General features: G+C 37.6%; 1 protein-coding gene across 1 annotated transcript in view; it reads left to right on the top strand.

The window, feature by feature from the left end:
* ADAM23 (ADAM metallopeptidase domain 23) overlaps window positions 1-16,362 on the top strand; it is a 166,552-nt gene that overhangs the window by 28,331 nt on the left and 121,859 nt on the right. The window contains exon 3 of the mRNA XM_026492101.4: window positions 14,227-14,303. Coding sequence (XP_026347886.1) covers window positions 14,227-14,303 — 77 coding nt within the window. The remainder of the gene's footprint in view (window positions 1-14,226; window positions 14,304-16,362) is intronic.

Consider the following 16,362-nt stretch of genomic DNA (forward strand, 5'->3'; position numbering starts at 1 on the left):
AAGAGATTTATACAACGCTTTCAAGTCTTCTCATTTCTAAATTTTGCAATATAAACTTTAATTACCAAATTGGTTAGAGACTTTGAGAAACATACATTATTTAGTAGGGCATGGGATACACCTTAATTTCTGTGACTTAAGATCAGGCCCCTAAGATGGTAGATACAATTAGCAAATTAAAATCAGTAAGGGTATACCTTTAAAAATTTCTAAAATGAGGTGTAATAACAATGTATACCTAAAGGCAGTGACACATTTAAGATATTAAAAGCAGTTAAGATAGAATGACTTCCAGAATATGGAAATCATTTTGTGGGAAATCAAAGATCAGCACTGTGTTGTTTCTTAAGAATGCTTAATATATATTTATATACATCCATATATGCAATCTGTGTGGTTTGTTAGGGAACTACCCTCCTCATTTGCTGATCGTTCTTTTATAATTTTAGGACATACATACTACAAGGCATATAAAAATGATGCTCTTGGACTTGAATTCTTTTGAGGGAGTTTGTGGTACATAATACACCTCTTGGGTTCCAAATTGACAATTTTAATTGAAAATGTTATTTAAAAACCCAGCAGGTGGGTTGCTTTGTACTGATTTCTACAGTCTCCCCCCCCCCCCCCCACCAAGTTATCTTAGTTTTCTCACTTAAGCCTTTGCTATTTCAGGCAGTAAGTTATCTCCTGAATTATACACTGCTCACTAGTTCTTTTTCTGGAATATTTTTGTATCCCCAATATTCATTCATTTATTCACTCATTCATTCAATGCTTAATCATTCACTTACTCATTTATTACTTCTTAATTCACTTAATCACTCAATAAACCTTAATTGAAAGATCTGTCTTTGTGCCTTGTATCTACCTGCCTACTCCACATCTCCCCTTGCATGTATGTATAAGGTGCATATCAAACGTAGTGGTCCCAAATGGAAGTCTTTTATTCTCACTCCCACCTACTCCTTCTGCAGTGCTCCTCATGTCGATACATTGCTTGTGTCTTCTGGTTATTCAGGCCAAAAATTCTGGGCTTTTCCTTCTCTCCTCTATTTCATATTTCCTCTAACCATATCTATCTAATCTGTAAGCAACTCCTGTTGACTTTGCTTTTACTGCATACCCAGAATCTGACCACTTCCTGTCAATTCCAGTGTTATTCCCAAGCCCAATCCTCCATCACCTCCTACCTGGATTATTGCAACAGTCTCTTAACTAGACCCTCTGCTTTTTCCCTTGCCCCTAACCCTCAGTCATTGGACTATTGTCAACACAATAGTCTGAGTGAACTTTGAAAAATGGAAAGGAGATCATGTCACTCCTTAGCTTAAAATCTTCAGTGACTTCCTATTTCATTAAGAGTAAAAGGCAAAGTTCTTAACAGTGGCCTATAAGACCCTACACGATCGACACCTCATTGCTTCTCTTATTCATTACCTATGATATTCTCTTTGAGTTACTCCACTTGACCCAAACTAACCTATTCTTCAACATACCAGATACAGGGTTTTGCAACTAGCTGTTTCCTCTGTCTGGAGTTCTCTTTCCCCAGCTGTCCATGTGGTTTGTTCCTTCACCTCCCAAGCTTTGCTCAAATGTCACCTTTTCAGAATCCTCCTTTGTCCCCCCGCCCCCACTTAATATTGTTACCTCTCCATAATATACAGCTCCTAAATTTCTTCACCTGTAACCTGCTTTATTCTTTTTGCCTACTTGGTTAAATTTATTCCTAGATATTTTATTCTTTTTGGTGAAATTGTAAATGGAATGTATTCTTAATTTCTTTTTCTGCTAGTTTTTTATTAGCATGTAGAAATGCAAGAGATTTCTGTATATTAATTTTGTATCCTGAAACTTTATTGAATTCATTTATTACTACTAATAGTTTTTTGTGTTTGTTTGTTTGTTTGTTTTTTTACAGAATCTTTAGGGTTTCCTATATAGATTATCATGTCATCTGCAAATAGTGGCTGTTTTACTTTTTCCTTACCAATTTGGATGTCTTTTATTTCTTTTTCTTTTTTGATTGCTGTGGGTAGGACTTCCAGTACTATGTTGAATAAAAGTTTTGAAAGTAAACATCTTTGTTTTGCTCTTGATCTTAGAGGGAGTGCTCTCCGTTTTTCACAATCGAGTATGATGTTAGCTGTGGGTTTTTCATATATGGCCTTTATTAGGTTGAGGTATGTTCCCTCTAGATCTACTTTGTTGAGAGTTTTTTTTTATCATGAGTGGATGCTGAGTCTTGTCAGATGCTTTTTCTGCATCTGTTGAGATGATCATATGGTTTTTATCTTTCCTCTTGTCAATGTGATATATCACATTGATTGGTTTGTGGGATATTGAACCATCCTTGCATCCCTGGAATAAATCTTCCCTGATTGTGCTGAATGATCCTTTTAATGTATTGTTGAATTCAGCTTGCTAATATTTTTGTTGAGGATTTTTGCATCTGTGTTCCTCAGGGATGTTGACCTGTAGTTCTCTTTTTCGGTTGTGTTTTGGCCTCAGGGTAAGTCTGGTTTTATAGAATGAATTTGCAAGTTTTCCCTCCTCTTCTATTTTTTTGCAATAGGTTGAGAAGAAGAGGCATTAACCCTTCTTTAAATGTTTGGTGGAATTCACATATGAATTCACCTGGTCCTGAACTTTTGTTTGTTAGGAATTTTTTGATTATTGATTCAATTTCATTACTAGTAATCTCTCTGGTCAAGTTTTCTATTTCTTCCTGATTCAGTTTTGGAAGACTGTATATCTCTTGGAATTTACCCATTTCTTCTAGGTTGTCCAGTTGGTTGGCATATAATTTTTTATAGTATTCTCTTATAATCCTTTGTATTTCTGTGAAGTCTGTTGTTATTGCTCTTCCTTCATTTCTGACTTTGTTTTATCTTATTTTATTTCATTCTCTTTTTCTTGATGAGTCTAGCTAAAGATTTATCAGTTTTGTTTATTTTTTAAACAAAGCAGCTCTAGGTTTCATTAATCATTTCCATTATTTTTTTTAGTCTCTATCTCATTTATTTCTGCTCTCATCTTTTTTTTTTTTTTTTAAGTAAACTCTGCACCCAATGTGGGGTTTGAACTCACAACCCTGAGATTAAGAGTTATATGCTCTACCGACTGAACCAGACAGGTGCCCCTCTGCTCCAATCTTTATTATTTCCTTTCTCTACTAACTTTAGGCTTTGTTTGTTCTTTTTCTAGATCCTTTAGGTGTAAGGTTAGATTGTTTATTTGAGATTTTTCTTGTTTCCTGAGGTAGACCTGAATCACTAGAAATTTCTCTCTTAGAACTGCTTTTGTTGCATCCCAAAGATTGGAAGTTGTGTTTTCATTTTCATTTGTCTCCACGTATTTTTTTATTTTTTTTATTTTTTATTTTTTTTCAGGTTTTATTTTATTTATTTATTTATTATTATTATTTTTTAATGTTTTCTTATTATATTATGTTAGTCACCATACAGTACATCCCTGGTTTCTGATGTAAAGTTAGATGATTCATTAGTTGCGTATAACACCCAGTGCACCATGCAATACGTGCCCTCCTTACTACCCATCACCAGTCTATCCCATTCCCCCACCCCCCTCCCCTCTGAAGCCCTCAGTTTGTTTCTCAGAGTCCATAGTCTCTCATGCTTCATTCCACGTATTTTTTTTATTTTTTACTTGGTTTCTTCATTGACCCATTGGTTTTTAGTAGCATGTTGTTTAGCCTCCATGTGTTTTGTGTTTTTCCAGTTTTTTTCTTATAATTGATTTTGAGTTTTAGACTGTTATGGTTGGAAAAGATGCTTGATATGATTTTAGCTCTTAAATTTATTGAGATTTGTTTTGTGGCCTAACGTGATCTATCCTGGAGAATGTTCCATGTGCACTTGAAAAGAATATATATTCTGCTGTTTTTGAATGGAATGTTCTGTGTATATCTGTTAAGTCCATCTGGTCTAATGTGTTGTTCAAACCATTGTTTCCTTGTTGATCTCTTCTGTCTGAATGATGTATCTATTGATATAAGTGGGCTGTTAAAGTCCCTTACTATTGTTGTATTACTGTCAATTTCTCTCTTTTTACCTGTAGAATTTATCATCATCTAATTTATTTGTTGATTGTATTACTCCCCACTGCCTGCCAACACACACTAAAATGCAAACTCCAAAAAACCAGGGTTTCTGCTTGAAACATGGTAGACACAATAATTATTTGTTGAATCAGTAAATTATTTCATATATGATATAGACACTGATGAGATAGCATGTGATCTGAGGCAATAGATATATTCCAAAGTACTACATTTTTTTTATGTCTTCAAGATTCTGTGTAATTCTGCATTATTTGGAAATTAAAATGGAGTTTTAATGAATCTAAAACATTCTGTAGACATAGTGAGATCTATCATTCGCTTACCAAAATGGGCATGATATTCTGTATTACTGTCAATATTCTAAATGTTATAGTTTTAAAGATTATGTGACTACGTGCTAAATGGTTGGCATTTTGCAGAATTCTGTGAAAGAATGTTAGAGAAAATGAGGTCACATCAATATTAATTTTTCCATATCTAGCTTTGAGTAAAGTATGAGTAGCACACTTATGCCTATTTTGAGTAAAATTGTGATGCGTGACAATTGTGAGGCTCTATGTCCAGAAGTAGGTCTTAATAGTGTTAGGAAGTCTAATGGCACCTGCATGTTTTTAATATGGGAAAATCCATTTTTGGGTTGACCCCTCATTTGAAAGTTACTATTACCATCCAAAAGGGGAGAATGCAACCCATCCATGGCCATAACTAAGGTCAGAATTCAGAGCAAAGGCCAGAACCAGACACAACTGAGACCCAGAAAACACAGAACTCTCTCTAACCCAGATGGAGCTGGGTCCCTATAGACAAAAGGAGGATCAACCCAGTAACATACGACTTGTGACACATGTCTTGCAGAGAGTAGTTAAGGAAAACAAAGGCCTCTTAGGAATACCATTGTCAACAGCTGTGTATTTCTGATGAACTTATAAGTATAGCCTGAGAAATTTCTTCAAATAGAAATAATTGTGTTGGTAGAGAGAGCCCAACACAAATCAGCTCTGAGCAAGAACAGTGGGAGACACACCAATGAGGATCAATAGAATCAAAATTTCTCAAGAGACCAGAGATCTGGTCTGGACAGGTCTGTTTAGCTTCCTTTGGTTACACATTTTCAGTAGTTTCTTAGTGAGGAGAACTGGAAATTAATATTTGAATTTATATCATTTGTGATTTTTTGGATGTAACGATGCTCAAGTGAACTGAGCATCACAATTTTCATTTTGTATTTCAGGCTCATTCATTATTAACTAATCCTTATGTGGTCATCATAAAGATTCAAGTTAAAGAATTTTCTTTTGCTCTGGATTGATATTTGAGCCCACCGGGCTTTTGTAGGTAGCATTCCAAGGACCAGAGTGGACAGACAAGGAGAATAGGGCTCCTCATGGAGTGCTGCCTTATAGGAGCTCTTTTTTGTTCAGGATAGTATTAACATTATATAAGTGAATTAAAAAATCTGTCATGTAATGAGTCACAGACATTCAGCATCGAGCTTGGGGTTGTTTATTTTTTAAAACTTATGCCCTATTTCTATTCTTTTATTTAAATTATTTAGTGGGTGTTCAATAATTCTGGCTAGAAAGACAAAATATGTTCTCACTTTATGACGAAGAGTGTTAGCAGAGAGAGAGTCACTCCTTGGGGTTGTGCGGTTTGGTGATGTAGGAACTGATGAGAAAAAAAGGTGAATCAACACCCCAGCTACTAGATTAATGCATCAAATTAAATGTTACCATTCAGGAAGACAGCAGCAAGAAACGGTTTCCATGGTAACTGTTGTCATAGTTGTATTTTACTCGTCTTTCAGAAAATATATGAAAGCTAAATAATATAGCTGTAGTGTAGTGATACTTTTAATGATTTGCCCATTTTCAAATAGCAAGAGCTCTGGAGGCTTATGGTTTCATCTCTCTCTCAAGTTGGCACTGTCAGTTTAATATCCAGCAAACATTAATCACTAGCGGTAAATGTTGGGAGACAGTTCATAGAAATGTCCAAAGATGCTTTGTCACTGAAGATATATTTTTCCAGAGTTCTCCTGGATTACTAAATGATCACTAAGGAAGATCTTAGTGTGGCTCTTTAGGGCTAAAAAGAGCCCCCCTCCCAAATATTATTAGCTTCTCTTCTTTGGCCACGAGGAATTTTAAAAATAAATTTTTGTGCACCTAACTCACGATTTATTCACTGGAATACCTGTTTGAATTATCGATGCCTATTTTCCTCTTTCTCTTCAGCATCTATTTTTTATCTTTATCAGACTTTGAGAGCACTTCAAACTGAGCGAGGGTAGGTAAGAAAGGGAAGAAGGTGAAGCTGGATTCTCTTTAAAACTGGTTTATTTAGCAAAGCTCTCTTGGAAAAAGATTTGGTCCGATGTTAAAACTCAACACGCTGTCCTTTTTTTCTGTATCATCAGATTGGATAATTGAATATTGGCTGGATTTCCTTCAGAATTGAAGTTCTATCCTTCTTGGCTAGGTTGGCTCGGAGAACAAGGCCAAGCAATGAGCTGCCTCTGTCACTGGGAGATGCTGCTCTGTCTGTGGGCTGTGAGCACAGTGTGCTTTGTTGCTGTTTTGGTGCTGTTTCTGTAATATCCATCAAGGTTGGGACTCCAGCCTCCAAGTGTAAGGCTGAAAGATAGATTCATTAACAAAATACACTAGTATTTTTTGCACTTGTATGTGTTCACATGACTTATTGATCTTGCGAAATGCTCTATTTAATAATAAACTGCTGTGTTTTAATTCCAGCCACAATTTGAACTGCCGTTTAACGTTCCAGAATGGAAGTCCTCCCGGGTTTGCCTTTAAAGGCATGTTTCTTAAGTCTCTGTTTGTTAGCAAACACTTAGACACACTTGGAAATTTCATCCTACTAAATCAATTTTAGGGCTGTCTGAATTCTAGCTATCTTTAAATGCTGAGAAAGACTTCTCTGGGAAGCTTTTCTCAGCTGTCAGCAGCCCTCAGCCTTCTGGCCCCTTAAATTTAATGCACTTGTTACCCATACCATACACCTGTTAATATTAGATTGAGCAATTAATCATGCTTAAGTTGTACATGGCATCTTTACAAATAATATTCATTATTATTTTTATTTAATTGAAATATTGTGTTTCTTGCTCTTTGGGGTTTCTCATCTTTTTCTCCTTACTACATTATGAAATTTGATATAAATACTAATTCTTCTCAATCTTTACATTGGCCCTATTATCTCACGCAGGTTGGGATTCAATGCAAATTTGTTAATGGGTTAGCCAGTAATCCTGTGAATTGGAACATGCTAGAAGGAAACATGATGATATTCTCTCCCACAAGCTACCTATTTAAATGCATCTTGGGAAGAATTTTCAGCAAATTACCTTAATTTGCAAAATTGCCTTCATGTAACATTTGCAGCTGTTCCACATCTCAGGAAAATGATTCATATTATTTTAAAGACATGACAACTTGAACAAAGTCAAAGCATAATGCCTAATGGTAATTAGCAATAAAAAATATAAAATTTGCAAATTTTGCGGAGTATAAATGCACATTGGATTTTCTACAAGGTGGCCAGCTCTGTTGGGAGGGAACTTTTAAGGTGGAGCTGACTGATAATCATTCCAAAACATGAATATAGTTTTCTTCTTTTTTTCCCTTTCTCCTCCTACTTTACCCCCTTCTTCCTAAATTATTGATCTCTTTCCATGTGGCCAAACTTCTCTAGGAACTTTCTTTTACATTATTATATATTTAATCCTCATCCTCATCCTGTTGGTAAGCTATTACTTATATTTTAATGACAGAAAACATTGAGGTTTGGAGGGATAAGGACTTCTGGCATCAACTTGGCACTTTTTCTCACAACTGAAGCAGACACTTCACCTTTCTTCCTTTGACGTGTGACCTTGAACAAAAAATCATTTAACTTCTATGTGTCTTCTCAAAATGTTTTTCTTCTATAAAAGGGCAATCAAAACATCTGTCTACTAACCTAACTGCACAGGGTGCCATATTATTCTGATTGGTTGAGATAATTAAAACACAAGAAACGTAGGGCATTGTTTTTTTAGTTATTGAGAGAGAAAGGGGGTGCACAAGCAGGGGGAGGGGCAGAGGGAGATAGAGAATCCCAGGCAGGCTCCACAGTCAGCCGGACGTGGAGCTCAATCTCATGACCCCGAGATCATGAACGGAGCCAAAATCAAGAGTTGGACGTTCAACTGACTGAGCCACCCAGGCGCTCCTAGAGAATTATTATTTTTATTATATATAAAAGTCTTGATCATACTGGTGATCACCAATGTGCAAACTTAGGATAAGGGATTGGAACCAGGTTGTAATTAAAAAAGGTCAATTTGGGGCATCTGGGTGGCGCAGTCGTCAAGCGTCTGCCTTCGGCTCAGGGCGTGATCCTGGCGTTATGGGATCGAGCCCCACATCAAGCTCCTCCTCTGGGAGCCTGCTTCTTCCTCTCCCACTCCCCCTGCCTGTGTTCCCTCTCTCTCTGGCTGTCTCTCTCTCTCTGTCAAATAAATAAATAAAATCTTAAAAAAAAAAAGGTCAATTGATGTTTTCTTTTGGACTTTCGAACTCCTAAGATATATTTACATATTTGAGTTTTTACATTGTACAGGAAGAAGATCCACAAGCTAGATTTCTGTGTTTCTTAGCTGTGTGGGGGATAAAGCCAGGTTAGTTATTTACAGAAAAGCTTGTATGATCTAAAGAAAGAGATGTATTTTCTTCAAATTCATTACAGTTTAAACTTGATTATTTCTAATTGGAGTTTAATTATTCAGGTCACTGGATTCTGGGTCTCCTGTGATGCAGAAAGAGGAGAAAACCACTCTGTGTAACCAAGGTGATGCAAGGCTCCATAGTGAAGCGTCTTCCTTCAGCAACTCAACCCATTACAACAAAGCAGTCTCCTTCTAGGATGTGATTAGCTGTTCTCTTCCTTCTTAGTCGGTGAATTTCCGAATACACCTTCTCTGAAACACCATAAAAATATCCTGAACCTCAAAAGAAAGTGGTGTTTGAGATTCTGTGAACTTATCCCATTATATTTGAAGAGAAAGGAGTAGAAACTCTTGGAGGGTCTATTGAAAAATCAAGAGTAGGGGAAAAAAAAATCATAAGCAAAAAGATAAAGGAAGAGGAAAACAGTTCCTGAAAAGTTATGGTTTATACACACAGATGCAGACACACATTCACTATAAATAAAATATTTTGATGAACGTAGAATGAATAATATTATAGCAGTGAGGGAAAGAAAAATAAGTAAAAATTACCTACAGTCTCACTAATAATCAGCTACTTAGCTGTTTTACTTTTTCCAGGATTCTTTCCAGTAGGAAAAACAGTTTACTAATCCTGGGTTCTAACTCTAATTTCAGCATTTTGATCTTTCTAGCCCCTTGTTTTCTAGAAACCCACAACCCTCTTCTTTAGGAAGCAGAGCTGGAATCATCCCACCGATGTCTGCTCAGGCCTGTTTCATTCTTTTCAGGGCTCCTGCAGTCCATTTGTAAAACATTTGCTTGTTTTATTGATATGCCACTCCAGATATATTTTCTTCATTACTTAAACGAGCATCTCCCTAAATAAACTGAACGTATCTTAAGAGCAGGGAAACTTCCTCCAATTTTCTTCTGTTTCCCAAACCATATACATCATAGAGCAGACTACCGTACGTCACTTGCTCAGAGGATGTTGTGATTGCTAGCCTCGATACCTTAATTCAAGTTGCTCACTTTATACTGAATTATGACATTCAGTCTCATAATATTTTCTGAATGCTGGGGACGTGTCAACTCTCCACTCCCTATATTTAGTTTCCGTCACGTGTGCACTCTGTAGGACACACGAATCCTTGCCAAGTAGTAAAGAATACTGATGAACACTCATCATGTGTGAGGCATTTTTGCATGAAGACATATGTACTCTGGAAATGCCCGATCTCTATTTCTGTAAGTAGAGAGAGTCCTCTTTTTCTCTTGTCTTCGTGTCCATATTAATGTCAACCGTTCTAGAACATAAGACCCAAGAAAATGTAACTGTGTCTCTTCAGCTTCTGTAAGGCACACGATTGCTCAATATCATAACATTGCTTGATGCTAAGCTGCAAAGCCAGTCCTCCCTGGGGAACCTGACAGTCATCTACAGTTATTTAACATGATACCATTAGGTGCCATCTCCGAAAAGGAAAAAAAAAACCCAACTAGAAAAACGAAAGCACATTGTTAAATGTGTAAATTGCTCTTCAGTGAAGGAGGTTTGTGTATATAATTGAGTTTAGTTGTTTTTGTTTATAGACCTCCTGTAATTTCCCTGTGCCAGATTCTGAGTCAAAAGAAAAATACCAAGGTGCTTAGGCAACAGCTATTCTCAGCCCTTCAGGGTGGTAATTCTGAGCCCAGTGCTGTGCTTATTCTTGTCGTGAAATGATGCTCTTTGACTGTAAAACCCTGCATTCTTCCCCCAGTGCTATTGCAGTGACTGTCCTTGTAAAAACAAGTGTTAGTCATCAGGTCTGTTTAACAGATATCCCAAAGGAGAAAATAACCCACTATGACCTTATGCGTGGTTTGTGAGCTTTTCTCTGAAGTATTCCTATGATCCAATTGTGTATTACTGAACAATCTCTAAACCTCACTGGACGGTTCTTTCTTTGTAAAAGAAGAGCAATACTTGACATAGTCTTTGTATTTTCAGGGTTTCAGTGATCCTGGTTGGTTAGTCATCTCTAAAATATTTAATAAACTAAGTGATATGGCTGCATATTATAAAGCTTTCTACTCATCTTGGCCATTCTTCTAATTTTTTTGGTCATTTGGAAGAAGTAGGTTAATACAGGTATAAACAAAGAATATCCAAAAATGTAACTTGGAAAACAATAATGGTGAGGACTCATTTTACCCGATTTGAAAACATATTTAAATTTGACAGTTATCAAAATGGCATAGTATTTTGTTAAATAAAACATGATCAATTGATATGGAATGGCAGAGATTCCAGAAGTCAAAAGCTACTTTAGTCATGTCTAAGACAGAGCAGAAATAACAGAATGATAGAGAAAAGGTATTTGTCAGGTATTTATTTCGATATAGAGAAGAATGTATACTCTGTACAAATGCTGAATGTATAGCAACGGAAAGAGAAAACAGAACATAAGAAAAATAACATATACCATTGCATTGAAATTCCTTAACATGGATACAAATATATCAGATGAATATACCAATTCTATTTGATGTATGTACAAGGAAGATGAATGCTTGAGGAAATCTTCAATCATTTTCTAGGAAAATGAGCTTCCTCTTTGCATTAAAATAAGTTAAAATGTTAAAACCTTCTTACTGATTAAGGTACTGCAATGTGATTCTTTTCTTTCCCTAAGGAGAAACAGGGAGGTTGTTGATGGCATTGTGATTGTTTCAGTTGTTGTGGAGAATACTCTGTCAATACGTTTGCGTCATAATGTTGTTATTGGTGGTGCTGGTGGTGGTGCTGGTGGTGGTGCTGGTGGTGATGGTGCTGGTACTGGTGGTGGTGCTGGTGGTGCTGGTGGTGCTGGGGCTGGTGATGGTGCTGATGGCGCTGGTACTGGTGGTGGTGGTGGTGCTGGTGCTCGTGGTGATGGTGGTGATGCTGGTGGTGGTGATGATGGTGATGGTGGCGCTTGTGGTGTTGGTGCTGGTGCTGGTGGTGATGGTGGTGGTGATGCTGGTGGTGGTGATGATGGTGATGGTGGTGCTTGTGGTGCTGATGCTGGTGATGGTGGTGATGCTGGTGTTGGTGATGATGGTGATGATGGTGATGGTGGCGCTTGTGGTGTTGGTGGTGGTGATGGTGGTGATGGTGGTGGTGATGCTGGTGGTGGTGGTGGTGATGATGGTGATGCTGGTGCTGGTGGTGATGCTGGTGATGCTGGGTCATGTGCCAGACACCGTGCAGAGTAAGCAGGAGGCACATTTAAAGGCAAGCTTGCTGTCTTGGCCACATGTCTGTCTGTGTGATCAGACATGTCATTGAACGTACCACACAAAGCCCACCTTTTCAGATTCGGTGTTTGACATTTCCTCCAAAAGCTATTTTCTTTATAGGCCATATTAATTTTTTAAAAATTAAAAAATGCTTTTATCCCATATTCATTTTTAAATCTATTTTTGCAAATGTTTTCCCCCATGCACTGAATATCTTCTCTTGTTCTGGCAGGTGGATTCTTAGTTATCTTTTGCGATTTTGTTTAAACTGCACCTTGTCAGTGAAGTCTTGGTTCCTGCGGCCCCCAAGGCGCACCCACTGAGGCTGGCAGCTCTCCCTGCTTCCCTGGAGACAGTAGCTCCCTTAATGGCAGGGGCTGTGTCCCAGCCCCCTTTATGCACATCAGTGGGACTTAACACCTGTATGGGGAGTGAATGGATTAAAAAAAAAAAAAAAGGGACAATCCCAATAGTAATGTTATTTGCTCTCTCCTTCATTAAATTCTATTAAACTGAATCTTGTCACATTGACTCACTATCAACTTATTTAATGACAAATTGTGTAACTCCCACCAAGTCTAGAATATGGGGTAAGTGGTTCCTACCAGCTACTTTATTTTACAACAGGCTTTTGTTGGGGTTTGTATTTGTCTCATTGCTTATTTCATGTAAGATCAGCCTTTTAGTGGTTACTGTCAGGTTCTTTTATAAAGTTGCTCAAGGAGGTACATTTATCACCTTTTTAAGGCCAGAATGGCATTAATGAACTCTTCTTTGCTGTTTAATATTCTTAATAGAAAATATGCCTGAGGGCCTATCTTACTCCTTAGGAAGTAAGGTTTTTTTGTTGTTTTGTTTTGTTTTTTTAAACTTTTGGGACCCAGAAATGGAAAAATTTCCCCTTGTACAAATTATTCATCAAAATCTTCATGCAAAAATTAAGGCTTCAAGACAGAATGAATTTAGATTAAAGAGTATACGATATTTGTGTTAGAAGATAGAGGTTCTGCAGCAGATGATGGAGACCTCATTTAACAAGACAGAAATTTCTTTCTGTGCCATTTAGTGGTCTGGATGCAGGAAACCCAGATCAAGCACGATGACCCTGTTCTACATGGTTGTTTGGGGTTTGGTGTGGCGTGCCAAGGTGTCAGGTGTTTGGGCTCCTTCTTTCTCATTGCTTTGTATTTAAAATTTAATATTTGTTAATTTCCTTTTCATTTTGTGTTTTGGTTATTACAGTGATTATCCCATCAGCAGTTGTGCTTGACTAGGGACCACTTCACAGATGATCTGTGGCACCACTGTGCCTTAGGAATGAAGTCTGCAGGAAGGATGTTTGTGAGCAGGGAGAGGGAGTGAGTGTTGGTGTTGCATTTATCCTTGTTTGTTCGGTTGGGTTTTTTTTTTTTTTTTTCTGATACGGGAATAAAGGAGAATTTTACCTTGGGGTGGTACTTTAACAAAACTACATTGATTTGTTAATTTCCAAGATACTTCCGTGAACTAAACTAATCTTTAACACCTAGTACATATGACTCATGTTGAAGATGAGATTATCTTTGTATTTTGAGTTAAGGCACAATAACGACAGTATTTGTAAATATGTGACTCTTAAGGGGGACAGACACTCTGAGTATTCCATAGGGGCGTGGTTCTAAGTGCTTTCCGAAGGTAAAAGGTTGTGCTTTTGCATTTTACTGCCACATTCTGCTGATACACCATTTAGAGAAAGTTCCAATTTCTGATGAAGAGCAGAGCGCTGACATGATTTTTCACTTAGGTGTGCAGAAAGAATTGGTTAGCTTTGTGCACAAAATAGGCTGAAATCAAGCCTTAATTAGTCAGACTATTGCATAATTCATCATAGTCACTTCGAAAGTCCAGCTGAATATGCTCTAGATTTTTATCACAATAGGTTCATTTTAAAGGACTGATTGTCTTTTATTAGTTCCTTGCTACGCAGATATTTACGTCTTCCAAGGGAAGCCGCGACAGTGCACCTAGTATCCTTTTAAAGAAATGGATTGTTACATAAGAATCCCAAAAGAAGTGCGTCAATCAATAAAAATGTTTTTCTTATTTAATATCATTGATATCAATATAATCAGCTGTAAAGACAGGAAAGTAAGCTAAGGTTCTTTCCGTCTCTTTGAATCCATAGGCTGTCCATCTGGCCCAGGCAAGCTTCCAGATTGAAGCCTTTGGCTCCAAATTCATTCTTGACCTCACACTGAACAAGTAAGTATTTAGTTGTAATCCTGCTAAGAAGCAAATGCAGTAAAACTTTACTCCGTGATGATGGTTTAGTCAAAATAGTGTCTTTGTTGAAGCAACTGATATTTTCAAGCTGATTATGTCATATTGCACTTAAAGAAAAATATAAAAGTCTGAAGTGAATTCTGTCTTTTTTTTCTTTTCCTGAAAGAAAAGGCATTTAACATTTAACTTGTTAAATGTCTCAAATGATTTTAAATGGAATAAATATTTGGAGTAATGCTCATTAATTGTTAACTATAATCATTACTATATTATTGACTCAAGTATAATTAGACTTCTGTCTAGCAATTTCTTCCATTTTACTTTTCATTATGCAATTCACATGGCTTCTGTACGAAGAACAAAGAAAACGATAACTTGTAATACTGACGTTGAGAAGGGTCTTTGCTTCATAATTTTCTCTAATACAATTTCTTAGAGATTTGTTCCTGATGAAAATTGACCCTGTTTTTCTCTGAGCATGCGTTTATGTTGATATTTAAATGCTGTTTCCTAAGTTGGAACCAGCTGTACAAATACCTCTGTACAAAGCACCAACGAGAGCTATTTACTAAAGCAGGCCTCTTCAGCCTCTAATTGAGCTAGCAGTGAGCCTTTCTTGGGTGAGATTTCCTGTATGGTTTTCTGTAACTGAGGGAGCTCCAGTCAGTATTTTAAATTCTTAGCAGTATTTTGACCAGGACTGCATCCTTGCCAGAAAAATACCACGTAATGCTATCAGACACTATAATGTAGGTGACCACAGTCAATATCTGAGAAATTGCAAAGGAATATAAAGAACAACTATTAAATTTCTTGTATGCCAAATTCTGTGAGCTCTGCAGAAAAAAAATGCAGAGTCAGCTTGGGTGCTCCTTACTCAAGTGTTATTGCAGCTTTAAGTCAGAATGAATCAGCAGAACTCAGAATTTCCTGTGGTAAAGGTGTTGCAGGTTTTCCTCTTTGAGTCTGCTGAGCATTGGTTGAGTGTCTTTTCACCCTGCTATGTCAGCACTGTACCTGTCCAAGAGATTTGTCTTGCCGAATCTTAGACTATTTTGAGTAGCAGGGAATGGCTAATTTTAGTTTGTTTAAGGTCCTCTATTCCTTTAACTCTTACTGCAATGGAGACTGTCATTCCAGACTGAAGCGTGGTGATAGCAGCCAACGTCGCCATGTGTTTTGAACATGAAGACATCACAGCCACAACAGAGCCCCCCAGTCACATAACTGAGGAAGGCTCACATGGGATGTCCATTGGACATAGAGGTCTGAAGACACCTCAGAACATTATTTACCACTGGTATTTAACATGCAGAGGAATCAAGGCTTGAGGAGCTTATAGTCTAGTTGGGAAAGGTTGATACATAAATACATAATTTTAGAAGAGATTTGTGTGAGATTTGCTGTGCTAGAGATAAACATAGGGTGCTATGGGAGCACTAAAGAGGCAGCTCTGTAGGCAGGAGGAGTTTAAAGAGTCATCCCAGAAATGGTGGTGGTTGAGCTAAGTCTTGGAGGGCAGGAGTTCATGAGGAGGAGAAGTGTTGGGGATGGGCAGGAGGGGGAGAGGAAATGGAGAGCTGTGTCTAGACGGAGGAAAGAGTGTGTGCTAAGGAGGCAGGCACAGGTCGCTGTATGGCATGTTAAGGAAGCGTGAGGTTTTTGTTGAACTTCATGGTAAATTATAAGGTTGAGGCAGAGGGACATGAGACAGGACAGGTAGACCCATAGACACCTCAACTCATGGAAGATCTCGTATGTCGTGCTTAAGAGCTTGGCCATTATCCCTGGAGTCTGAAAAATGAAAAAATGAAATAAGAGGAATAGACAGAAGTTCTGTTCTCAGAAAGTGCTAAGAGGCATGGAGAGGGAATGCTCTCAGGAAATCTTCAGTTGATAAAAGTCATTAGGATTGCTTTGATGTGGATGACAAGGCAGAAAGAAGAGTTAAATTTGACAGGTGCCTTGATCAGATAGCTAGGCGGAAGGTTGTATCCAGCTGAAAGGGGCAACACAGGGAGCAACTGGCTAAATGGTG

This window comes from Ursus arctos, unplaced genomic scaffold (assembly GCF_023065955.2).
Source record: "Ursus arctos isolate Adak ecotype North America unplaced genomic scaffold, UrsArc2.0 scaffold_1, whole genome shotgun sequence".
In the NCBI taxonomy this organism is placed as follows: domain Eukaryota; kingdom Metazoa; phylum Chordata; class Mammalia; order Carnivora; family Ursidae; genus Ursus; species Ursus arctos.